We start from the raw sequence: 26772 nt of genomic DNA, 5'->3' as shown, positions 1-26772 counted from the left end.
TGTTGCTATGCGGGCGCGTCTCGTTAGGCCTAAGGCCGTCGGAATCACCGAACGATGTCAGAAATTGAACGCACTATGCGCTCATAACTAACGTTTCAATTGAGTTTAACATAGCTAAAGATATTTGAGATAGTTACTGGCGATGAACGCGAGTGATCGAGAGCGTATCTATCACGAGAATTCACGCTGAAGCGCGATCCATGGGGGCTGCCATGTTCGACAACGCTATTCCTTAACATCGGTAAGCATTACGAACGTTAAACTCGACAAATGACGTACGTTATCATAGTGCACCTAAACCGCAGAAACAGAATAACCTTTGGAGCATGCACAGTGAGGACGACGCTATTTCTTTACATAAGTAATGGGTTTACGTTTGGTTACAAACGCTATTCTAAAACTGTCTGAAGAAGCACTAGTTGTCCCCAATTGAAGTTCACTGAACTAACTCTTTATTGTGCGAAGTTGTGCCCAGGAAATAAATTTAAACTCAACACAATAACGGTGAGCTCGATGGTTCGTCTCCAAAACAGCCGCAGTTCCGCCCGAAAGGCGAAGCATCGATTGTGATAGCAAATTAGTAGTCAGCTATACGAAGTAAGGATAGTAGATTTATCGGCCCTATAAACTTCTACATATTCGTTTACTAATTAAACTAACAAGCACGGCCGTCACGCGCACACAAGTAAACATGAACATACCTCGCTCGATGACCGCGGAAGCCCTTCAAAGCGCTGGAGTGAGAAAGCGGCTCAGCGGCAGCGATCAAATTGACCTTCGTGCTGGCGCTCGCTTCAACGCGAACTAAACGTCGAAAGCACAGCGCATACGATGCTACCGGCACTCGGCCAATGCACTTTGTCCCCATCGCAGATTGCGTTGAAGATGAGGCGCTCGCGGGCGCTCACTTCGGCCACATCGCAGATCGCTTGGAAGATACGGCGCCTGCGCGGCAGCTCCGTGAGCAGCAGCCGCGGGTACAGAACGCACCCCCCCCCCCCCACCCCCACCCCCGACTCCGTCGCCTCCTCCCCGTGCCTAGCGCGAGAAGGAAGACCGCACGCTTCCGGCCGCTTTCCACTGTCGCGTGCACGATATCAGGCTGTGGTTGCCGGCTCCCCCGCGCACGCTTTCACTCGCACACGCAGCGTATGGCGCGCGGCGACAGCAAAAATCCACATTATGGTTTCCGTGCCGTTTTTCTTAAACTAATACAATCATATCTTCAACACCACCCACAACAAGTCATCATAGACAGATACGTGTCGAATTTCACTCCAGCTCACGCGTGAGTGCCACAAGGAAGTACCCTGGGGCCCCTGTTCTGTTGTGTTTATATATTGACTTAGTTACTGTTGATAATATTGTCAAATTTATTATGTAAACGGACGACAGAACTATTCTAGCTACTGCACCACACAAGCTATCCGTAGCACTTCGCTCCACTGAGGCTATCGGTATCACAAATCAGGCACTAGTAAAATTGTCCTCTTTGTCTACCGCAAATTGACTTGGTATAAATACTAAACAAACGACATGTGTTCTGGTCAGACCGAAAAATCACAACGTCGCTACAGACTTAACATTCCAAGTCAATAATTCTATTGTTCCGATTGTGCATACTGGTAAACGTCTTAGGATTCTATTCGAACGACATATGTCGTGTAACACGCATGTAGACTTACACGCTGCTAAAATATCCCTTGTAAGTAGAATTTTGTGCAGGTTAAGATATTTTCTCCCTAAAAGCCTCAAGCTTCTCCTATACTAGTCTTGTCTTCTCAGTGAAATTAACTATTGCAATCGCGTTCGCAGTACTACGACTCTTACTAATATCACCAGGCTACATAGAATACAAAAATCGCAATCATTAGTATTCTGGATGTTCGGAAATTGGTTCCAATGCCTGATATTTATGAGCAATTCGGCAGGTATTAACAAACATATTATCACAATTAATACTACCTCGAACTTAAAACGCAGAGATAGGAAGCGAAATACGTGCAGTTACGTACTCTGGGAGATGCGAAAGGCAAGGACTAATTACACTTACCAAATGCTGTGCTTTAGATTACCGTCTTGTTTAAACAAAATCTACAATGTCTAATTTTTACTGTTATGATTTTTTATTTCATTTTCCTTGTTTCCGCAAAAAGGAAGAAATTGTGTTTTTATTACAGTGCATTTGCTGAATTTTGCATTGTAGTATGTATCGCGCGACACATTTGTTGATTTCATATGTGTAGAATGTGCGTTTGTAATTAGCGCTATTTCTTTCTCGGTTTCAATTGTATGCTAGTTTTATATCTGCTTTATGTCAAGCCATTAAAATGCTTTTGGTGGTCCTCATCACTTTTTTGTTGAAATAAAGTTAATTGAATTGAAAAATAAGACTGTCTACAGATCTTGTTGTGGTGTTCAGAGGCGGTTGAAGCCATGAAAAGGTTTTAAAAATAACTACAAGGCAGGTTCCAAAACGCCTCATTGCGATTTTTACACACTTCCAAAACGTTTGCCAAAACGTATTTTTGAAACGACTGAAAGACATCTGAAAAATAGCCTATATCCCAAATTTACTGGTGCAGTAGCCGGGCTTCAGGCCGGCTACAAAAGATCTTAACACATCCGACGAGCATATTATGACACTGCAAAAGTGCGTTTACCGCGGTTCTCTTCGCAGATAGGTAGGAAGCACAAAAATCCTTTTGTAACTTGCGGGTAAATGTAGTTAGATTGCATATTTTCAATCCTCGTTCCTTTCTCACGCAGTGCGCAATCAAACTGAGGAGCTTCTCTACAGCAATGAAAATAAGTCCTGTGGTGTGGTTAAGTATGAATACGACATTTGCTACGGTGCGTGATTTTCAGTCTTTTATTGTAGTATAAAAAAAGAAACTATTATCGGCAACCACCTAGAAATTGAATATGTGTTCAGCCCACAAAATCGGATGATACAGTGCACTTACGTATTTGTCCACGCACTAGAAAGCCTAGTTACCTTCATCCTCCAATATTTCATGTCTGCGTTATGTGTGGCATCAAGAATCGCAGCGAATGTAAATGGCGAAAAAGCTATCTGACTTGGACAGCCACGTATTTGCTTCCTTTCTCAGGGGGTAACATAATATAGCGCATTTAATTGTAAATATTCTCATTTTCTTTATTTCTATACTATAAGATGCGTCGGCTATCAAAAGGTGTTCAGTACAAAACATAGCTCATAACGGCACATTTGTAAAACCAGCCATAAATAACTAACGTTCTTCAGTAGAAATTAGTAGGACCATACTCACTAATTATGCAGCTATTATAGCAAATTATACTGCACATATTTCCGGCCCTCACACCTTTCAGTAACATCAAATGTGTTGGTAGTCAATGTGTGTCCATTTTTAGCACTTATTTATCACCAACCTAATGATCTTTTCAGGCACTGTTGATATCGCCTCTCCCCCCCCCCCCCCCCACCACCACAAGTGATATGTAAAGTCTCCCGCATGGCCTGTGAGGTGCAATAAAAACAAAAAGGAATATGTAGCATTTATAATTTGATAAATGTTACCACCAACACGACACTATGCGCACATTCCGCGCGAGATTATTAGTTTCAGACAACTCTTTGTCCGGTTGACAATAACACCAACTAATTTTATACTGCAGCCTGTCAAGCACGTTATTTTTACTAAAAATAACCGGTGAGATTGAATTTAAGTTGCTGCAAATGATGCATGGTTATGAAAATCAGGACACTATGAAGTCAAAGTTAAGGCCTAGCTTGCTTTTTTTGGTATTTACAATATCGCTGCAAGCAAATATTTGAATGCAATAATGAAATTCTGTATACCATTGAGGAGTGAGAGAGAGAGACAAAACTTTATTGTCATGGGGCACGGAGAAGCGTCGATCTCCGTGGTGGGTGGAGCCTTCAGTCCATGGGCCCCAGTGGCGGTGGCAGCACTTTCGGCTCTGGCGATTGGCTTTCGCTGATCCTCCAGTGCCGAGCTGGTCAGCACCATCTCCCACTGCTCGTGCGTCGCGTTTCGATTTGGGGAGTTATTGGGGATATTTTGACATGCCTATGTGGTTTGGTAGAGAGTAGCTCGCTCTGTACAGAACGGACAAAGGGGCTGATGAAGGGTGGGGTACATCGCGTGAAGGAGCGTGAGGTGAAGGATAGGTGTTGGTCTGGAGTTGCCTCTAGGTCGTGGCTTCAGCTCTAGTGCGGGATGGGCACGCTGACGTCATCGTTCTTCTCGAAAGGCGGTATTGCTGCAGTATATCGTAGTAAGTGTGCAGTGTTTCTGGACTTAGGTCTTCTGGCCTCTCTTGCGGTGCCTGGTTGCAGTGACCTCGGGCTATCGTGTGTGCACGATGCTTTCCGCTGACGCCTTCGTGTCCAGGTGCCCAAATTATCGTGGTGCGGGGTATTTCGTTGAGGCGATTAACAATATCGAATGCTATTTTATGTAGATGGCCGTTCGCGTAGGCTGGACATGCTGACTGGCAGTCTGTAAGAATATATAGTTCCTCGTTATGTCTCGATGCCGAGATGGCGAGGGCAATGGCAGCCTCTTCTGCCGTGGCGACGTTCTCCGTACGAACGGAGGCGAATATCAGTTCCTGCTGTCTGTGTCTAGCCACGCTGATTACCATGCCCTTTCCATTCGGGTACATGGCCGCATCTGTCCAGCGAGCAGTGGAGAGAGTGCCGTATCTCCTTTCTATTCTTATCGCTAGTGCTTTTCTTCTGCTCAAGTGATATTCCGGGTGCATGTTACGCGGAACAGGGGCTACCATTATTTGCTCGTGTAGGGGCTTGAGGAGTACTTGTTGATTGTTGGTTGTCGCTATGGGGTATTGCAACCTTCGAAGAGTTGCTCTGCCTGTTCTAGTGAGGTGTGCTTCAATTAGTTCTGCTAAGGTGTTGTGGATGCCCAGCGATAGAAATTTCGTTGTTCCGGTGCCTGGAGGAAGACCGAGGGCTTGTTTGTACGCTTTCCGTCATAACACATTTATTTGGCCTTTTCCTGTTGATGTTAGGTTCAGATAAGGTGTCGCGTACGTGACTATACTGAAGATAAGGGCCTAAATTAAGCGAAGTAGGTCTTCTTCCTTCATGCCATATCTTCGACTGGCAACTCTATTGATCATGCGAGCTACGCTGTAGGCAGTTTGTTTTAGTGCTTTTACAGTGTGGTTATAGCGACCACTATTTTGCACGTAGACACCTAATATGCCGAGTGTTTGGACTCTGGGTATAGGTTTTTGGTTGAGGTGTATTTCTATGGACTCTCTGTCTGTGCTTTCCTTCCATATTTCTTTTTGAGATCGAGGAGCTCGGATTTTTCTGGGGAGCATTCCAGGTTGCACTCTTTGACATATTCGGTGACAGCGTCTGCCGCCGTTTGCAGGGCGTCCTGCTGTTCTCCACCCGAACCTCGAGTTGTCTAAATGGTAATGTCATCCACATATATTGCATGACGAAGGTGTGGAATCTTCTCTAGATGCTGTGGGAGGTTTTTCATGGCAACGTTGAAGAGAAAAGGCGATAAGACTGATCCCTGAGGAGTGCCTCTATTTGGAACCTTTTTCTTATTTGTTCCGAGGCTATCGACGCCTACCGTTGCCGTGCGGTCCGTTAATCATGATCCAATGTAGTTGTAGATTCGTTCGCTGCAATTTAGTTGCGATAAGTTTTTTAGGACGGCCTCATAAGATTGGTTATCAAATGGCCTTTAAGGTCCAGTGCGAGTGTGCATTTTGCATGTGTGGTGACATGGTCCAGTACTTGTTCCTTCAATTGGAGTAGTACGTCTTGAGTCGACAAATGCGGCCTGAAGCCATACAGCGTGTCAGGAAAGAAACCCGTGTCATCCACGTGAGGCTTCAGGCGATTGTGCACCGCGTTTTCGAAAAGTTTCCCCAGGCACGACGTCAGCGATATGGGTCGCGTGTGGGTGAGACCAGGAGGCTTGCCCGGTTGGTTTCGGTATGAGTACTATGTGCTCGTGATTCCATTCATTTGGAAGTGTTCCCGCTTCCCAATGGGTATTAAAGAAAGTCGTTAGGACTTCTATTGACTCATCGTCCAGGTTTCTCAGGATTTTGTTGGTGAGCCCATCTTGTCCGGGTGTTGTGTTTCGAGTTAGGGAGCGAAGCGCTGTCCAGACTTCCGTGATTTCCAATGGGCGATCTAGGTCTTCATTTGGCTTCCCACTATAGTTTGGTATAGATGTTTGCTGCCGTGTGTGATTGCCGATGTATTTTGCCTCTAGCTCCCGCAGAATCTCTTCATCCGATCCCGGTTGGTTGCGAAGTGTCCGTCTCATTGTGCGCGAGGTTTGTTGCGTGGTTTTGGTTGGGTCCAGTAGGTGTTTTAGGATTGCCCACGCTTTCGACGAGCTGAGCCTTCCGCTCAGGCTGGAGCACATTTGTTGCCAGTTTTGGCGCACCAAGACAGTAGCGTATTCTTCCGCCTGTTGTTTAAGAGCCGCTATGCGCAATTTTAGTTTTCTATTATGTTTTTGTTTGCGCCATATTTTCAAAAGGCCTCTACGAGTGTCCCACATATGCACGAGATGTGAGTCTACCAGCGGATTTTCTGTGGTGAGTTGCATCTGCTTCGAATGTTTCCTGATCGACTCCTTGAGCTCACTCGTCCATTGTTACAGCGATGTCATATCCTCCTTTTCTTTATTTTGTTGAACTCTCGCTTTACGAAATACCGTCCAATCCGACAATAAGATCTGACTGATGCGTTCGCATGTATGCTAGAGCGAAATGGTAACTTCCAGGATGTGGTGGTCACTACCCAGCGTTTCTTCCATATTTCTCAATGTGGCCTCTTCGTGGTTCTTGATCATTGTATAAGGTCCGGACACGTGTCCCTTGATACACTAATCCCCACTCTAGTTGGAAAGTCTTGGTCTGTGAGGAGTGTGAGTGCGTGTTTTTGAATGAGCCCGCGAATACACGCGAAGTGCCTCAAGCGGCCACTCGCGCGGCAGTTCTGCGCGTGTTCGCAGAATTGCCACGCGACTGGCCGCTCGACGCATTTTGCGTGTATTCGCACGCTTCATTAACGCTCCGAAAAACACATTTATGTAGCAAGTATTGAGCAACAGAAAGCTGTATCGGTAGTTTTTCATGTTGCTCTACAATCTACTCATTGACACTTCGATAATTAGGACAGTACTGTTCGAGTTAGATAATTAATTACAATTACCTAATTAAACCTCAGTAACCAAAATATTACTGGCGGCTACTCCACTCTACTAGAAACAATACGCACTAGGTTTGCTTCGCGTAGCGCCGTTCCTCTCTATTTTAAATTGTGCTGCGTGATAGCTGGGACACCCTGTATATAGATTTATATACAGGGTGTTTCAGTGAACACTTTAAAATTGCCATTAAAGCCCATCTGTAAATACCAGTACGCTTCTTCCTTCCCGTAACATTATTCGTGGATGTGCTGGGTAGTCACTTGGGCAAGACGGAGCTCCGCAGCGGACGTAACCTGGCCGCAATGTCATCCGAAGGGGAGTCTTCAACCGCGGCCCTGTCGACACCACCGGACGGTCATCCTATCCCAGCCCTGCGACCCTGGCATGTTTTCTGGGATTGACAACGTTGACGTCTATGACTGGTTGGTAAATTACGAACGGGTCTGCGCCAACAACAGGTGGGAAAGCATGGTTATGCTGGCCAACGTAATATACTACCTCAAAAAAAAGAAAACAAAAAAACGGCACGGGTCTCGTTCGAGACACTTGAAGAAGAGATTACAACTTGGGAGCAATGCAAACTGAAGCTTCGTGATTTGTTCGGCAAGCCCATCGGCCGCCAACTTGCTGCTCAGAAGGACTTTGGGACCCGTGCACAGGCGTCCACTGAATCTTACGTGGCGTACAACCAGGACGTCCTGGCTCTTTGCCGCAAGGTGGATAAAAACATGACCGATGCAGACAAGGTCAGTCACGTTTTAAAAGGCATAGCGGACGACGCATTTAACCTTCTCGTGTATAGAACATCACAACAGTCAATGATATCATTAACGAATGTCGCCGCTTTGAAGAAGCGAAAAGGTGCCGCATAGTTCAGCAGTTCACGCGTCTACCCAACACTGCTGCTTCATCGACGTGCGAAGACCTTTGTCTTCCGCGTGAGCCCACTCCCTCTGAGAACGTCGTACGTATAGTGCGGCGATAAATTGAAGCAGCGTCTCCTGACACACAAATGACGCAGTGCTTTGACGATTCCCGGCCGCTCGTGACCCTCATTCAACGGTCGTTCGCCAAGAACTTTCAAATGTGGGTCTGCAATCCATCTGCTCCGCCAACCGTCCTGACTTCGCTTCGTCCGCTGCCTCTGTCCCTGTTCACCGGAACCAGTGCGGTCCTTACCCGAGCTATCACAACCCGGCCGAATGGCGCACACATGATGATCGACCCATCTGTTTCTATTGTGGACGTGTGGGCCAAATCTCTCGCCACTGCCGAAGTTCCTGGCCGGCCCTCTCTCGACCATGCTTTCTCGCCTACCGCCGCTCCCCACTGAATCCTTGCCCGCCTGCGCCCTCTACCGAGTTGCAAGATGCACCTGACAACGCTCGAGCCACTGCGACTAACCGCTCACCATCACCGCACAGTACCAGCTCCCGTTCACCCCAGCTGCATCGTTCCCCATCCTCTGCTTACCGTCGCCGCTCTCCGACGCGAAACTGACTGGGGCAGCTCCGGGAGGTGAGGCTGCTCTAGCAGCCCGGCCTGAAATTCCTCTGTTGACCCTGCCTACTGATCGGAACTTTCTGGACGTAGATGTGGATGGTTTGCCTGCTACAGCACTCATCGACACTGGGGCGCAAGTTTACATCATGAGTGCGGACCTGCGAACGTGCCTGAAGAAAGTCCTTACTCCTGCTCCGACTCCACTGCTACAGGTCGCCGACGGTGGAACCCCCGCTGTGCTCGGAATGTGTGCTGCGCTTGTCAGTGTCGCCGGCCGCCACACGTCCCTTTGTTTGGTGTGCCCGAACGCTGCCCCCACGATGTGATCCTCGGCCTCGACTTTTTCACCGCCCATTCTGCTCTGATTGACTGTTCAGCCGGTGTTGTCCAACTTGACCTACCCCTTTTCATTGACCTTCCTGCTCAAGCCCCAACTCAGCTTTGTTCTGCGGATTTTATACGTCTTCTTCCCCAAGCAGCAACCTGCATCATTGTTTTCGCCTCTCTACTTGTTCCTGACGGAGCCTATGTCCTCACTCCCGCGACTTCAGTCCTGCTTTCCCTAATGTCTCCTTCACACACACCGTCATTTCTGTAGCGGCCAATAAGACCTGTCTTCCCATCCTAAATTGCGGCCAGTGCCCTCAGGTACTTCCTCGAGGGATGTCACTTGCCACGTTGTTACCGCCCCGCGAGTGCCATATTTCAGCTGTCTGTTGCGACATCTTCGACCAGTGCTTGTTCTGCGCCTTCTGCATCTGCCCCGGCCGACGACATTGCAAAGATGATTGCGCCGGACCTCGACCCCGAATCCACCGCAGAGCTCCGTGACCTCCTCGAGTCATACGCCGACATTTTCGACCTGAACTATCACTCTTTGGGTCAAACTACGGTTGTGAAGCATCGTATAAATACCGGCGATGTGACACCTGTTCGCCGACGCCCATACCGGGTGTCGCCCTCTGAGCGACAAGTTATCTAGAGCGAAGTTGAGAAAATGTTTGCCAAAGGGATTATTGAACATTCCTCCCGTCCGTGGGCATCCCCTGTTGTGCTCGTCAAAAGAAGGACAACAGCTGGCGATTCTGCGTGGACTATCGTCATCTAAACCAGATCACTAAGGAAGATGTCTACCCGCTTCCACGGATCGACGATGCTCTGGACTCTCTTCCCGGTGCCACTTATTTTTCATCAACAGACCTTCGCTCCGGATATTAGCAAATTTCCGTGGACGAAATTGACCGTGAGAAGACCGCATTCGTTACACCTGACGGCCTCAATAAGTTTAGGGTAATGCCTTTCGGCTTGTGCAATGCCCCGGCGACCTTTGAACGTATGATGGACATGCTTTTGCGTGGATTGAAATGGTTCATCTGCTTGTGTTACTTGGACGACGTCATCGTATTCTCTCACACATTTGCGGTCCAGCTTGAACGACTTTCATCTGTGCTTTCTGTTTTTCGCGCCTCTGGCCTGCAGCTCAACTCGTCCAAGTGTCACTTCGGTCACCGCCAAATAACCATGCTCGGACATCTCGTCGATTCGTCAGGCATTCGCCCCGATCCCGCTAAAGTTCATGCAGTGCAGAATTTCCCTGTACCAACATCTGCCAAAGATGTTCGCAGCTTTATCCGTCTTTGCTCTTACTTCCGCCGGTTTGTGGAAAATTTCACGCATGTTGCTCGTCCTTTGACTGACCACCTCAAGAAAGACGTTTCTTTCTGCTGGGGCTCTGAACAAGCGACTTCTTTCTCGCGCATCATCACGCTACTGACCACACCTCCTGTCCTTTCCCATTTTGACGCCTCCGCTCTGACAGAAATTCGCACTGATGGCAGTGGATACGGCATCGACATAATTTTAGCCCAACGCCAGCGTGGGGACAACCACGTTATCGCCTACGCCAGCCGCTTCTCTCCCCGTCCGAGCGCAATTATTCGATTACTGAGAGGGAATGTCTCGCCCTCATTTGGGCTGTGGGCAAGTTCCGACCTTACATATATGGTCGACCATTTACGGTTACAACCGATCACCCCGCCCTTTGTTGGCTTTCTTCCCTCAAGGACCCCACCGGACGCCTCGGTCGATGGGCCATACACCTTCAGGTTTACACATACACTGTGGTCTACGAGTCGGGTCGTTTACATCAGGACGCCGACTTGCTGTCTTGTCACCCCTTCGATGCACCGAGCGATTTAGTGGATGCCACACTGATCGGCGTTCTCTCGCTTTCCGCCTTGAAAGACGTTGGGGCTGAACAACGACGCGACGAATCGTTACGGCAGCTTATCGAACGCCTGCTCTCTGACCCGTCTGACCCATCCCTTCACATGTTCGTACTGCAAAATGACACCCTGCACAACATGCACCCAGACGGGTCCGAGCTGCCAATCGTCATTTCGTCTGATCTTCGGCAGACTGTACTCCAGCAACTGCAAGACGTTGCCACTGCTGGACACCTTGGCGTCTCTCGGACCTATGACCGAATTCGGCGACAATTTTTCTGGCCCCGTCTCAACGGATCCATCCGTCGCTATGTCGCCGCGTGTGTGTCATGTCAACGCCGAAAACGACCAGCTGTACATCCCCCTGGTCTGCTGCAGCCTCTGATATACCTACCAACCCCTTTTTGGCGTTGGCGTTGATCTTCTCGGACCATTCCCTATATCAAACGACGGCAATAAGTGGATTGCCGTCGCTATGGACTATACCACCCGCTATGCCATTACAACAGCCCTTCCCACCAGTTGCGCTACAGCCGTCGCTGACTTCTTGCACAGCCGCTGGATAAAAAAAGGTGCGGCCTGCTGCGTTGCGTCGCCGTCAATGGGCGAGCGCGTCTCGGCTCAGTTGACACTTGCGGCCGCTGTTTTTGGTGAGGACGCCACTGCTACGGTAGGCAAGACAGACGCCGGTTCGTGCCTCAGGATTTATGCGTGTTGGTGTGCTTTTTCGTGCGCATTCTCGTGTGCTTTTTTGTGTGATCGTGCGTGTGAGCAGCTTGCCTCATGTTTCTTGTGCTTGAGTATGGTTCTTCGGTGTGCGCGTGTGTGGCAGAATGTTTTTTCTAGCGGTGTGATTCCGCGAAGTTGGTGTGGGCCGCTGTGCAACTCGAAAGCGAGAAGAGATGCAACTGCGAAGTACCACGAATTCCCCTGCAATCTACAGCGTCGGGAAGCGTGGCTGAAGAATATTTCTCGACAAGGGCCATCAGGGAAAGGAAGCAAGTGGGAGCCAAGCGACATGTCGCTGGTATGTTCAGTACATTTTACTGAGAATGACTATAAAGAGAACACGAAGATTAGGCTCTTGCTTCAGACTGCGGTCCCCAATGTGTTTCCCGGTTATCCGCCGTACATGCAAAAAAAAAAAAAGAACGCGCAGCCCAGGAAACATTTTTTTTCGACCCCAGGAAAAACAGCGGCCGCCACTGTCAACTCAGCCGAGACCCGCTCGCCCAGTTGTGGCGACGTGACGCAGCAGGCCGCACCTTTTTGTATGTAAAAAAAGCCACGAATGGATTGATCAACAGCGGGTTGTCCAGAAGGGCCACGATGCGGCGGTGAGGCTTGGCTTTCCCGTCCCAACGCGGGAGCGGCCCGCAGTCTTGCCCCTATGAAAACGGGGTGAAGATTCTTCCGGACCTCAATAAATGTTACTACATACCTACCTACCGGCCGTGCCACTGCCAGCACAAAGAGAATTTTGAAATGTGCGAGGGGAGTTCGGTTCAAGAGAAGAACGAAGCTGGGCTGGATCGGGTGCGGCACCGTGGACTGTTTTCGCTGAGCGACACCTTCGCATTCATCATCTTGTAAATAAACGCGATCCATCGTCTTGAAGTCGTCTTGAAGAAACACCTTAATCCACTCCCTATTATTCGTAATAGAGCACTTCTTTTCATTTCAGGTGAGTCGAGCGGACAGCCTTCATGGAGAGCATTGAGGTTCACTCAACAAAAGATTGGCGCTCTTAGGGCAGATTTTTCACATATATGGGGTAATCGGCACTTCTAATAACGACTTCAATGTTCAACCTGTAATGTGCAACTATAAAACGCGTTATTTACGGCCTGATTAGTGTCACTGTCGCGCGTACAAACGCGGCTGTGGGAATGCTTCTCCGTGAACGGCTGTACCCGAGCAGTGGCGCCAGAGCGGGCGCGAGGAGAACTAGGCGCGAGACGCCGTTTCGGCGCCACGCAACAGGCCGCACCTTTTCTTTTTTATCCAGGGGCCGTGCTTCTTGCTTCACGACGTTAACTTACACCACAGCGCATCTCGTCAACTTCTCACCGATCGCGGGCGATACTTTCTTGCCAGAGTCATCGACGACTTACTTCGATCCTGTGCTACTAAACACAAGCTTACTACAGCCTACCATCCTCAAACTAACGGTCTTACTGAACGCCTGAACCGGACAATAACTGACATGCTCGTCGATGTATATTTCCTCCGATCATCGTGACTGGGACACTGCTTTACCATTTGTCACGTTTCCGTACAATTCTTCGCGCCACGACATAGCTGCCTATTCACTCTTCTACCTTCTATAAGGCCGTGAACCGACCTTGACTTTCGAGACTCTTCTTTCGACCACACTCGACTCGCCGACAGCGTGCGCTCGTGATGTCATAACCACATCGACTAAGGCACGCCAGATTGCCCGTCTTCGTCTCTCTGCTTCACAGACACGTCAGAAGTGCCATTACGATCAGCACCACCGCGACGTCGATTACGAACCAGGTGCTCTTGTGCTAGTTTGGTCTCCATGTCGACGTATCGGTCTTTCGGAGAAACCCCTTTCGCGATACTACGGCTCTTATCGCATCCTCCGCCAGGTGACGCCTGTCACATATGAAGTGTCTCCACTGGATGCTACCGTTCATTTACCTCTATCTGATATCACCCACGTCAGCCGCCTCAAACCGTTCCTTTATGGAACCAGTGAGTCGCACCAGTAAGGTGCTTCTTCCGATGGGGGTAATGTCACAGTATGTAATCTGGAAGGAAGAGGACATGGTTGGTGCCCTAGGAGACGAAAAAGAAGATTCTGGGTTTTCGCTTCTCTACGCAGCAATTAAAACCCATGCGTAAATACCAGTATGCTTCTTCCTTCCCGTAACATTAATTCCCGAACTTTGCGGAGAAATGCATTGGCGTTCCAGTTAGTTTCTTACGAAAACGTCGGTTTATGAATTGAAACGCAAAATTAACTGGAACGGCACTTCTCCGCCAAGTCCGGGAATTAATATCTCGAAACTGGTGGCATCCTTAGAATTATTCCCAAACGCATTGCGAGCTCCACGGCTACAATTTGTAAATTGCAATATGGGCCATTGGGTAATTAGTTAGAAACGTAATTAGTGAATTTTTATTGTTTTGTTGATTATGCATTTTAATTTTTTGTGCAAGTAATGTCCGCCTCTTCGAGTAGACCTGCTCATTAACTGAAATTGGGCTATCTGCCGCAGGCAACCTTAAATAAATTTTGAAAGTGTTCGCTGAAACACCCTGTATATGTTTGTGTGTGTTCTGAGGGGTCCTTGATATTTAAAAGAAGACCATGGTAAATAAGATGGCTCCAAATGAGTGTTAAACGTTAATTTTAAGACTAGTTGAGGACGTGGAACTTCCTACCACAGGCACATTTACTGTACTACGGCATGCCTCATAATCAGAACTGGTTTTGGCACGTAAAACCCCAGAAAGAACTGTTTCTTTGAATCAACGACAATGATTGTGTTTTGGCTAGTGGTCTATAAAAAAATGCTTTAAACTAACATAATTCCTTGTTTTTCTTTCAGACCAACAAAATAGCAACGTCACTACACGTAAGTAGAGACTACTTGGTAAAGGTATATTTATCCCCAACGAACGGAGATTTCAAGCACGGTTTATATGACCCCCCGCCCCCCGCACACGTGATATATATATATATATATATATATATATATATTGTAACGGAATGAGAGACACTGAGACAGTACCCGATACTGGGCCAGCGGTTCTATTACCTGCCCACCTCCTCTTCCTCTACCTCGCTCTTCGCCCAAGCAGCCGAGACACGGTGCCATACTTCCACATCACACTCGGCCATGCTGCGGACCTGGCAAACAAAAGAAACGACAGTTCCGTCGAATCAGCGTTACCTTTTCTTCAGGCGCGACACGTGCGCGGCGCAGTTATTTCTTTTCCGCCGGTCAAGTCCAAAGCTTGGATCCGAGGTGCTAACGCGCCATGTATTATCTCCTACGCGCTCAGTGATGGTGAAGGGCCCCTCAAGCTTTGCGAGTAGCTTCTTGCCTGGACAGCTGCCACCTCTTTGCACCTAAACCTCGTCTCCGATGTTGTACGCAGGGGTAGGTCGACGGCGGCGGTCATAATAGCGCTTCTGTTCTTCTTGCGCTTGTGTGTCCTTTAAAGCGAAGCTTTGTACCTCTACCAGCCAAGGGTTCTGTCGTGTCCGTCGTTGTAATCAAAAAACGATCCCGACGAACCGCTAACAATTGCAGGTATAGCTTACTTGAATTCAGGCATTCAGCGTACAACTAAGCACTCGTTTTCGCAAGAAAAACCACAAAAACAAGCTTCAAAGTGATGAGCCAACATGATGGATGATAAGGGCTGCGCGAAAACAACGGAAACAGGCTCGGCGCGGTCCTTAAGATTAGATTGCAGCTGTTGCAAAGCTTATGCAGCTGCTTGAAAGAGGGTTGACGTCATTCGAAACCCTTCCAGCCTAGCAACTGCTTCGGTTCATTTTCTAGACTACCCCACTATGGAGTAGTCTAGTAGTGTATATCACACCGATCATAAAGCAGTAGTGAACATTGTTGTGAAGTAAATAATAATAAAGGCCGTGGTTAAAGTTACGTTGTAGTGTGTGAAATATCAAGTGCGCCGCAGTCACCGTGAGGGTGGCGTAAAAAGCTTCGCTTTCCAACCACCTTCACAGGGTGGATTGGCGGGCAATTTTTTTCCTTCGCTTCAGCTCTCATCTTCTGACAGGCGACTGTGCGACTGTCAGGGCGTGTGCCGCTAACGGGAGCATCTAGCGTGAGTACCGCTTTCAGCTGGGGCAGCTTCCTATATAGGATTTCATACGGCGTCATACAAGTACGGGTCTGCAGCGCTGTATTGACCGCATAGACAGCTGCCGCAAGGTGGACGTCGCGATCGGCCTCTCCTGTCTGTCCTCTTGAGGCGCTTTGGGCAAGTCTACTTGGGCAAAAAGGATGTGATTTTGCCTGTTTCGTTCCAAGCGTTCGAGGGGGTTGCGTGATAAGGCATCGGCGATATTATTCAAGACCCCGGCACGATGACGCACGTCGAAATCATATTTTTGAAGCGTGATAATCCACCGGGCGAAATTGTGCTTTAGCTGTTGCTTAGAAAACTTCCACGTTAACGCAGAATTATCAGTGGCCACGGTAAATCTGCGCCCGAACAGATAGTGTCGGAATTTGTCATCCACGCTCCACATGACTGCCAGACATTTCAGCTTATTGGAGTGATAGTGGCGCTCGGTGTTGGAGAGTTTTCGGCTGGCATAAGCAACAATGTCTTCGACGCCATCAGGATCGCGTTGCACGAGCACTGCCCCTAGACCGACTTGGCTGGCATCGGTGTATACTTCAGAGGTCCAGTCATCATTGAAGTGGCTTAATACTGGACAGACAGTGAGCTTTTGCTTTATCGTCCGGAAAGAGTTTTCTTGCGCGGCGCCCCAGTTAAACTGTGCGTCCTTTTTAACGAGATCACTCAAGGGAGCTGCGATCGAAGCGAAGTGTGGAATAAACCTCCGTAAATACGAGGCCATACCCATAAATGACTAAACTTGTTTCAAGAAGGTTGGTGTGGGATATTCCGACACTGCCGCTGTGCGCTCCATGAGTGGCTGAATGCCACCAGGGGAAATATTATGTCCAAGGTACGCTATCTTAGACAGGCCAAACTAGTACTTCTCGCGGTTTAAGCGATACCCCGCCTCGTAAAGTCTGTACAGCACTTCATCTAAATTGCGAAGATGTTCATTCTTGGTTGTTCTAACAACCAGGATGTCATCTAGGTAGACCACACAGGCTCGGTTCTTCAGAGACCCTAGAACTGAATTAATCGCGCGCTGAAGTGTGCTCGGGGCCGTTCCCAGCCCAAACGGCATGCGATTGAATTTATACAAGCCCGACGGAGTGCGAAAGGCTGTCTTGGACTTATCTTCTTCAGCGACGTTGATCTGCCAATACCCTGCACGTAAGTCGAGCGACGAAAACAACCTGCAGTGGCGGATTGTGTCAATAGCGTCGTCAATGCGGGGTAAGCGGTACGAGACGGGCGTCGTGCACTTGTTGAGCTGCCCCTGCAATCCACGCAGAAACGCAAGCCGCCGTTTTTCTTCCGCACGAGCATGACGGGCGCTGCCCACGGACTTGATGAAGGCCTAATTATGCCCGCGGCGAGCATTTCGCGTACTTGATATGCGATTATGGAGCGTTTCCTCTCGCCGTATCTTCTCAATTGTACGCATATCGGAGAATGGTTCCCTGTCGGTATTCTATGCAGGAACATCTTTGTGCCCGGGAGATGGGCGGTAGTGTCAGCGAACACCGCTTCATGGCGAGCCAGTACCGAATTTTATGTAAGCGAACGAAGCCGCTCACCTCTTGGTGTTAGGTGGGGCATCGCAGTATTCTCAGTTAACGCAGGCCGGAGCTGTACATGGCCGCTATCGATGGTGAGTTGAATGTCGTCGGACAGTAGAAAATCTGATCCGATAATCATGTTGGTAGGCAGGTCCTCGACGACGGGAATGGCCGGGAGAAATTAACTTTGTCCCCGCTGTTGTCCAGACATAAACGTCGGGCATGCCCACTGGCATCACACTACCTCCTAGTCCGTGGATTGGAGGCTGCGTCCACGGGGAAATGGTGTTGGGAGCATGACGCTGGTGTAGTGCCGTCCGCTCGACGCCGGTATCAATGACTGCGGACAAGTCGCCTATTTCTTCGACATGTACTGGTAACAGTGGAGTTGGGTAGGCCTGGTACTGAATTAGGGACTGCGGCGATTGACAGAATTCCTTGGTGGATTTCCGTCGAGTACACTGCTGCAGTTCCACTGCCTTGTGAGCGAAAACCAGGGATGTTATCTCAGGAGAGTGCGAAGATAGGATGGCAGCAAGACTAGAGTCGCACAGTCTGTCGATCACGTACTTGCGCGCAGCTGGAGACGGTCATGCGAGGCCACAGTCGTTGAGGAGTCGGAGCTTATCGTAGACGTAATTGGTGACGTCTTCAGTGGGAGCTTGTCGGCGCGATCGCATACGCATGAGCTGGTCATCATATGTGTACGAGAGCGGGCTGAAGGCAAGCACTAAAGCTGCACCCAATTCGGCACAAGTTTGGTGATTACAGCCATCGTATCGATGCCATGCTTTGGCGGAATCGCGAAGTCGACTCTCAGCAATGGACATTTTGACGTCATCAGGCCAAGAGTGCCGACTGGCCAGGGAATTGATGTTTCGCAGCCAGAGTGTCGGGTTATCCGGAAACCCTCGAAATTCTGCAATTTCTGTGAGAGATGGCGGAGGCAGCGCGGTACCTGCCAAGGCTGCGACGACGGTGATGTTGGCGTCTTCGAAGTACCTGGTCATAGCAGCGATTGCCTTTGTGAATACGGCGGCGTCGCTGAAAAGCACATTCGAGGTAGGAGTTATGAACTCTGGCGTCCATGCTGAGGTTGCTTGCGGCGCGGTACGGGAAGCAAAGCCCAAGGGAGCGTGTACGGCGTCTCTTGGCGCCGAGGTAGTTTGCATATCCACGGCAGTTGAGTCGCTGACCTGAGCTGTGTTGACGGTTGCAGACAGCGTGCTGGTTTGGACAGGAGCGGTAATGAGCTCGGTTGCAGAAGCCAGAGTAGTAGAAGCAGCGGCACGTAGTAGTGTGCTTCCGCTCCGCTACACGGTGTCCGACTGCAGGTCGTCCAGCAGAAGATCGTTGGTCGACAGCGTCATTGTAACGGAATGAGAGACACAGAGACCGCACCCGTTCCTGGGCCAGCTGTTCTATTATCCGCCCACCTCCTCTTCCTCTACCTCACTCTTCGCCCAAGCAGCCGAGACACGGTGCCGTACTTCCACATCACAATATATATATATATATATATATCTTTCTTTGTGTGTGTTCTGAAGGGCTCTTGCTATTTAAAAGAAGGCCAATGTACAATAAGATGTCACCCAATTAATGTTGAACGTTTATTTTAAGAATAATTGAGGACGTGGAACTTCATGCCACCGGGACATTTACAGTTTCTTTGAATGAATGACTATTATTTTAGTTTTGCCAGTGGTTTAGAAAGAATGTTGTCAACTAATATAATTCTTTGTTTTACCTGTAGACCAACCAAATGGCATTGTCATCCAACGTAAGTAGAGACTACTTGTTAAAGGTCTCACTGGAATGTATGTTTAAGCAATAGTACTTTCACGATGTCTCTAGTTGCCACTTTTCATAAGTAAGTCTCTCTTAAAACACCGAATGTATTCATTTACGTTTACATTATCAAAGTGTAAAAACTGCACTTACCCTGTAAATTGTCAAAAAATACAAAGTTAGAACTTTTACAGGGCAAAAAAAAAAAACGAAATGAAATGGGTAAGAAAAACTCCGAGGTTTCAATTTGTATATACTAGAGTAAAAATAATTGTACAAACAGTTGACGATTATTGCAAATGTGAGGAAATAGCCGTATGCTTCATGAATTCTACATTCTTCAATCAATCGTTGCCGCGATTCAAAGTGTATGTCTTTCGCATTGAACGCATTTAGTTGCCGTTTGTTGTTCGATTGTGTATTTCTCCGTAGAAAAAAAGTGATTAACCCGTGCTTCAGTAGCAGTACCGGAGCCTTCTTATGTGGCCGCTTCGGGGAGAGAGGCTAATCGTGGGGTAGTATGGCTGTTCTTCTTGAGCACTCCACTACAGCACCCTAACAATTAAGACGCCCAAATCTCTTGCTTGGTAGCACGATCCTCCAGGCCCGCCTTTTCGTTTACACGCACAATTCTCAGACCATGGTACGAAGAGACATCTAAAACCGTGCTGACTGCTAGTTTCGCATTGTTTCGCATTGCCGATTGACACGTGTACTTTTTTTCGCTTACTCGGGTGACCACTTTACACCAGCTAACATATGTTAAACGTAATCACTCAGCGCAGGACGTTCTCCGTGTATAGGAAGTTTCTGGAATGTTATCGATAGTTCTACCCCTTGTCTTGTCACGGAATCTTATGCAATCTGATGCTATGCACTACAAGAATTTTGTAGTACTTTATGGAATGCACGCGGGCAGCAGCGATTACGCTGGAACCTTTAACAATCCATGTATGAAACCGGACGTGATTGACCCACTGATCAGATTTCGTCGATAGCCGACTCTGCTTGCCGTATCGTGGAGCTTGAGTGCCACTTGGTTTGCTCGGCACAGATTCTCCCAATAAAAAGTTAACATTTTTAAGTCACGCTTTTGAGCTATTGACAATGTGTAATTCTACGCCACCACGACAACGCGACACTGTTTTGACAGAACTACGCTCCAATCAAAAGTATCTTATAGTGGTATATTTACTGTTGGCGTTCAGCGACGAAGGCTCGTGGCATCTTCCGGTGGTGAAAGTTCCGACCACCGACCAACCACCCCAACGCATCGGCCCCAAGAATAGGCATAAGAGACAAATGCAGCTATTCGCTAAAACATTCCTTAGAAGTGGTACTTTACTTGTTTTACATAAACTTATCAAGATTTCAATTTGTACGTACAACATACACGGTATATAAACTGATGCGTCGAAGTAGTGCCTTATTACCCTAATTTTGAAGGTCTAATTTGAGCAGTAAAACTTCGCAAAATATTGCTACGAAGTTACCAGAACCCGAGCGAGACATTCTGCGCGGAGCATACGAAAAAGAAGACGGGTCTGCATAGTGCTGGGGACTGTCCATAATCGTGGCTACTGTGAATCTCAGTGTAAATACTGTGTAAATAGTCCCGCCGTGTGTGGTTTTACGGAATATATTTAAGATGGAGGTGGTGGTTGTTCCCTGCACCCATCACGAAGCTCCGCAACGGCCACCTTATCATGGTTCCATGCTATATTCCTTAATCGATTGACTCCACTGACAGAACCTGACACACCAACCACTACGGGTAACAGTGTAAGCAGAGGTACCTGCCCCTGCCTAACAATGGTCAAGGGGTTGACTCAGTGCTCCTGGAACAAACTAATGGAGAACCTGGGCAGTGACCAAAGCATTCTAGCCACAGAAGTTCAACTGGTGGCAGTGTTGCGTTTGCGCACCGCTTATCAGCCGGCGCCCAAGTCTGGCTCATCTGTTCCGGACGATAATCTGTTTCGCGCATGTGCGCTGATATGTTTTCACTCGCCCTTTGATCACGGCGTTCCTTTAAAAAGGACTGCGGATCACGCCGTTGGCGCTTCTTTTGTACACCTACTTTCGGCAAGCATGCCGCATTAAAAGTACGTTCTTCCTTCTCCCGGCGTCTTCTTCTCCCGGCTTGGAACCCAACTCGGCCATACGTAACGCACCTAACAGTGTACAATCAAAATAACGAACTGCGACGCCTTGCGACACAACAGAACCAACTCTGAACAACACGACGCGTCCTACCTGCACGAGTGGATACAACAGCTGCACTTTACTTTAAAGCTTCCACTAAGCAACGCACTGCAACAGCGGCAACACTGTACCTGGACAGACATCTGCTTCACCTCTGGGAAGCGCGAAGAGGTCTGACTACACGATGAAAGAGGCAGCTGCACAACCGTAGGCTGAAACATAGAATCGCACGGATCACAACAGCCTCACTAACAGCAACCATCAATAGCAATTGGAACAACCTCTGCGATCGCCTCAACGGCACACTAAGTACATCGAAAACGTGGTTCCTCCTCAGAGTACTCCTTAACCCGACGTATACAAACACGCTTACAAGCAACAACGTCCGCACTATCATCCACAAAAAACAAATAAATGATGAGGCTCTCCAAACGCTGCAATAGAGATATACATAGCTACAAGTCAATGACCGGAGTACAAAGACTATCCACACAAGGAACAAACCCATTTGGATGCTGATATAACTGAGACTTCATCACCTCACCTAGTTTTCTGCCGTCCTCGACTGTGCTTCTCTTCTCTTGGTATCCCTTCTGTAACTCTAATGCTCCACCTGCTATCCATCTTATGCATATAATATGGCCTGCCAAGCTCCAGTTTTTCCTCTTAATGTCAACTAAAATATAGGCTATCCCCGTTTGCTCTCTGATCCACACTGCTCTCTTCCTGTCTCTTAACGTTAGCCCTAACATTTTTCGCGCCATCAATCTTTGTGCGGTCCTTAACTTGTTCTCGAGATTCTTTGTTAACCTCCAAGTTTCTGCCCCGTGTGTTAGCGCTGGTAGAATACAATGATTATACACTTTTCTTTTCAACAACAGTGGTGAGCTCATAGTCAGGATTTGGTGGTGCCTACCGTATGCACTTCGACTCAATCTTATTCTTCTGTAAATTTATTTCTCATGATCAGGGTCCCCTGTGGGTAACTGACCTAGATTAACGTACTACTTCACAGACGCTAGAGTGATCCTGAATTCTTATTCCCTTGCCAGGCTATTGAACATTATGTTTGTCTTCTGCATAAGAATATTCAACCCCACTCCTACACTTTCTCGGTTAAGGTCCTCAACCGTAGTAATTCGTCCCCACAACGAACGTAGGAGCTGTGGCACGAACGCGTGCCGAGCACGAGCGCCTGCCGACCACCTATGCATATAAAATCCCGCTATTAAGGTACCGTATGATAAGCCGACAGGGACTGACTCGCCACCCGGAGGTTGGTGGTTCGAATCCGGAGCCCGAAGAGCAATTTTTATTTTCGAGCAGCTGGACAATGATAGTTTTTTGCGGTGACACTTAAAAAAGGACCGAAACTTGAGAGGCAATACAAGCTTCGCTTGAATACACAAAAGGGAAATGAAAGGGGATGATAAAAGAACATGCCGCCCGCGAGTGAAGCGCTGACTAATAATTTCGATACGGCTGTGCATGTTCCCTCGTCCACATATATTGGTGTTTCTGTGCGTGTACAAATTGAAACCCCGGGAAGTGTTAGTTAGTGGCACTCATGCACATATATATATATATATATATATATATATATATATATATATATATATATATACATGCATACATATATACGAGGCGGAAAATGCTTCGGACGATATATGCCTGGCGACAACTTTTTAGCCATTATGATTTACCTTTGTGCGTTTGCGATCTTCTGCACTCACCCTCCAGCCTAGCTGCCACTATGTGGTACAATAGCTGCCACAATCCACTGGATAATTAAGTGAAGTTTTGTTACTGACCTTTACTGACAGGTTTTTCACTTCTGTTTCAACCACAGTATTGCAGGTGAAAAGTAGCCAGATGATAAAACAGTTTACATTTGATTGAAATGCGAGCATTTCTTGATATATTTACCCTCAAACTTTCGCCTTTATCCTTCCAATTTGAAAAGAGGACTCACAAAAGGTGCTGGTATTGCCGCTCACATTATTTTATACGCTGTCGTTGCGCTAAACCGCTCGCTGCATTTACTTGCTCAAGCATGCGATCAATCATAACCCTTTAATTCATCTAGCGAATGTCACTACCTGGCAAATGACCTTCGCAAAAAATCATTATAAAAATAGTGCATCGGGGCGAACCTAAAAAAGTACGTAAACAATGGACGCCAGAAATGCACCAGGGTAGCGAACCAGCTGAGTTGCAAGTTACCCATAATAGCAGCTCAGATTAGGTGATGTTCTACTATACTTTCTATTCGAATTTTTGGTAGGTTTACATCCTTGTGATGCTTGTTGAATATTGTGAAGCTGAGATTACTAATTTAACCTGGTATGCAAACTCTCTTGGAATTTATTTCATTTCATTTATTTCGCCTTAAGGGACCGATGGCATTACATAAGGGGGACATAAAATACATGTTCAATTATTTGAAGAAAAATTTAAAAATACACTAGAAATACAACCAGTGAAGTAAAATATACAATTGAGAATACATCGAAACTATAAAAGCTAAACAGAAAAAAATGTCACAGTTTCGCCCTAAGGGCGAAGCAATGAATGCGATAGCAACACAGCAATGTCATACAAAGCAAGGTGAGCGGCTTTGGTAGCAATATGAATTGTAGTAAACATGAGCTGATTAGGTAAGCAGGTGTGCTGCGGCGTAAGTAGACCGACATGAAGAGAGACTCGATGACCACGAGAAGGCGCGTGTGAAACCGTGGTGTTGATGAGAAGCGCTTCCCGTGGGCAGCGCGTGCGAAGGGACACACCTGTCGAGCTGCACTGCCGATCCGGGCAGCATTGCATGTGTAGCGTGCGTTGGAAAATGTGGCCCGACTATTACTAACTGAATGAACAAGCGTGGTGTGAGCGCGCACAGACAAAAACGAATAGATCACACTGAATGACTGCAGACAACGACTGTCAAAACGCTGGCAGCAAGCATACGCCGCAGCGGGCGAAGGTACGTGCGGTCTATCGCTTCAACGGAAGCTGAGCCGCGAATGCACGGCGCCTAAAGGTCAGAGCCGTGTGGAGATAAGAGACGGTGCGGACGAGCGACGAGCGCGGTTGTTGGCAGAGTAGAAGTGCGCCCCCCCCCCCCCCCCCCGCTCCCTCCGGCGCTGGCTTCCTGCTTCCTTGCTTGCGCGTGGGAGATGAGTGCGTTCGCTCTCCGTGATAGCGCGCGTCCCCGCACGCTTCCGCTCGGGCATACGGCGCGCGGCGAAGAGTTTATCTATAGGGAACCTCACGGCGACGACGACGGCGACGGCGACGCCGACGGCAGAAATCCGGTTAAAGTGTCCATATAATTGCTATCGCAATAAATAGAAATCGCAGCAGGTATATATTTATGAGGATGGCTTAGTGTACGGAAGAGTAGTCGTCTGAGGCTGTGTAATGGGTTCTTAGTTTATGGCGGAATTATTTGCGTTCGGTGTATGGCCACTGTGTGTTTTGGGAGGGAATTCCACAGCACTATCCCATAAGGAAAAAAGGAAGAGTTCATGGAAGCCGTGCGGTCGTTTACAAGTGCTATTGCTTTGGTATGGTTGAGTCGAGGGGACACTCTAGATTGTGGTTTTAGTTGCACGTGGCGTGATTTCTGGTAATAGAAGAAAGAGAGGAGCCGGCAAAGGCGAGATATGACACGGCGTGGTGTGCGCTATGACAGACCAAGTGATTGTTTGAGGGATGAAATACTCCCGTAATACGAGTAATTCTTTCATCGCCGAAATTGAGGTTATGAAGCGAGTGGATCCGTTCTGTATTGATTCCAAATGCGCGGATAGATATGCTTATGAGGGATGCCAAATGGACGATGCAAATGATAGTTTTGGACGGACGAACGTTAGGTATGCCAGTTTTGTAACATCTGGTGACAGAGTTAACACAAAACGTTATTTTACGTAATCCTAACCGTTTTATTATTTCTTTCAGATGTGGTGCATTACCATCTGCTGGTGGGAACTGAAGACCCTGACGGCGCTGCAAAAAATTGTCAACCAAAATATGCGAACTATACACAATATTCAAAAAAGGTATATCGTAACTGGTGCAAGAAGTACTTCCAAGCAGCTAATGATGCGCAAATGATTTCTTAAACCGTGGTACAGTAGTTTTTTTTCCTCTGTGCAAATAAAAAATACATTAAAAATACGTCTTCATAGTTTGTCGTGCAGAGCGATGCAATGTCTTTGAGAATACGTGAATGCAGCAGCGCAGGCGTCGATTGTTTCTTTTCTTTTTTTTTTTTTTTATCCAGCGCCATACTGTTTTCAACGAAACGGAGCTGCGGGCAGAATGTTGGGGACGGCGCGAGTCGCAGCTTCCTTCGGCGTGGTGTTCCTAGAAGCGCGCTGTCAAACTCCCGTAGCAGTGTTGGGCAGAACATCTGCGTCAATGCCTCGTACATCTGTGCGGCGGGCGGGAACGGCTGCGGGGGACACGGGCAGCGGCGTCAGCGATCGTTTACACAAAGAGCGGTGGGGCCCAAAATTACGATTTTGAGTGCCCGTCACGGACTGCGACTCTGCTGAGCGCCATGGCCCGACGAAGTTGAATTTGTGTTTATTTCCAACAAGTTGAGGGAGGCAGGCGAGAAAAGCTGCAAGGGCAGCTTGAAAAAACACCGTGCCCCCTATGATCACAAGACATGGGCAGTGCGGAGCAGCCACGTGTTTTTGTCAATACAAAAATACGCAATTTTGCAAGAATGCACGAGACACGCTAAGTGACATACTCCAAAACACAAGTCAAAATTATTAGTTGCGAGTTTTGCAGTCACACGACGTTTCACACATCACAGAAAAATAAATAATAAAGCATAGTGTAAATGTAAACAAGAAGCTGTGCTACTCAACTAATCTGCACTGCTCAAGAAGGTGACCATATAACCATGAATGTTATGTCACGGACTACGGTGGTCCCACATCACGACTGCTGGAGGCGTTCCTGTACGTGCCTTGACCGTGGGACCATGAATCTTTCACGAGAGCCTTGAATGAACTGCTGAGCACCTGGTGCAGCGAGGGTTTTAAACAGGCCTTAGGGGAGGGTCTGGGGAGACGGGTTTTGGAACGCGCCGATTAGGCGTCCTGCAATAAACGAGCTGTATTTACTCCAGTCTGATGCTCCTCTGATCAGCGACATACGACGTATACACGAGTGGGCTAGCGTTCGCCATGGGAGAACGGGGCACGCGAACATCACTAGCGCAGTCGGCAGGATGCCCTGCTGAGAAGACTGGAGGAAACAGCCATCCCGGTAGAAGACTATACAAGGACTGACTGGTGACGACACATCTGGGGCGTGAATCCAAAAGGCCAAGCCACTATTTCTGGCATCGTGAGAAGTGCAGGCGTGTGTCTCATTCGGCTATTGGCTAGCAGCTTG

At 48.0% G+C, this 26772-nt stretch overlaps 1 protein-coding gene across 1 annotated transcript in view; it reads left to right on the top strand.

The window, feature by feature from the left end:
- LOC125947112 (uncharacterized) overlaps positions 1-25481 on the top strand; it is a 50639-nt gene extending 25158 nt beyond the window's left edge. Inside the window, exons 4-5 of the mRNA XM_049671468.1 lie at positions 2770-2853; positions 25318-25481. Of these exons, the coding sequence (XP_049527425.1) occupies positions 2770-2853; positions 25318-25481 (248 nt within the window). The remainder of the gene's footprint in view (positions 1-2769; positions 2854-25317) is intronic.
- Positions 25482-26772: the final 1291 nt, after the last annotated feature.

Source organism: Dermacentor silvarum, chromosome 7, assembly GCF_013339745.2.
Source record: "Dermacentor silvarum isolate Dsil-2018 chromosome 7, BIME_Dsil_1.4, whole genome shotgun sequence".
NCBI lineage: Eukaryota > Metazoa > Arthropoda > Arachnida > Ixodida > Ixodidae > Dermacentor > Dermacentor silvarum.
This window is presented reverse-complemented; position numbering and strand designations above follow the sequence as displayed.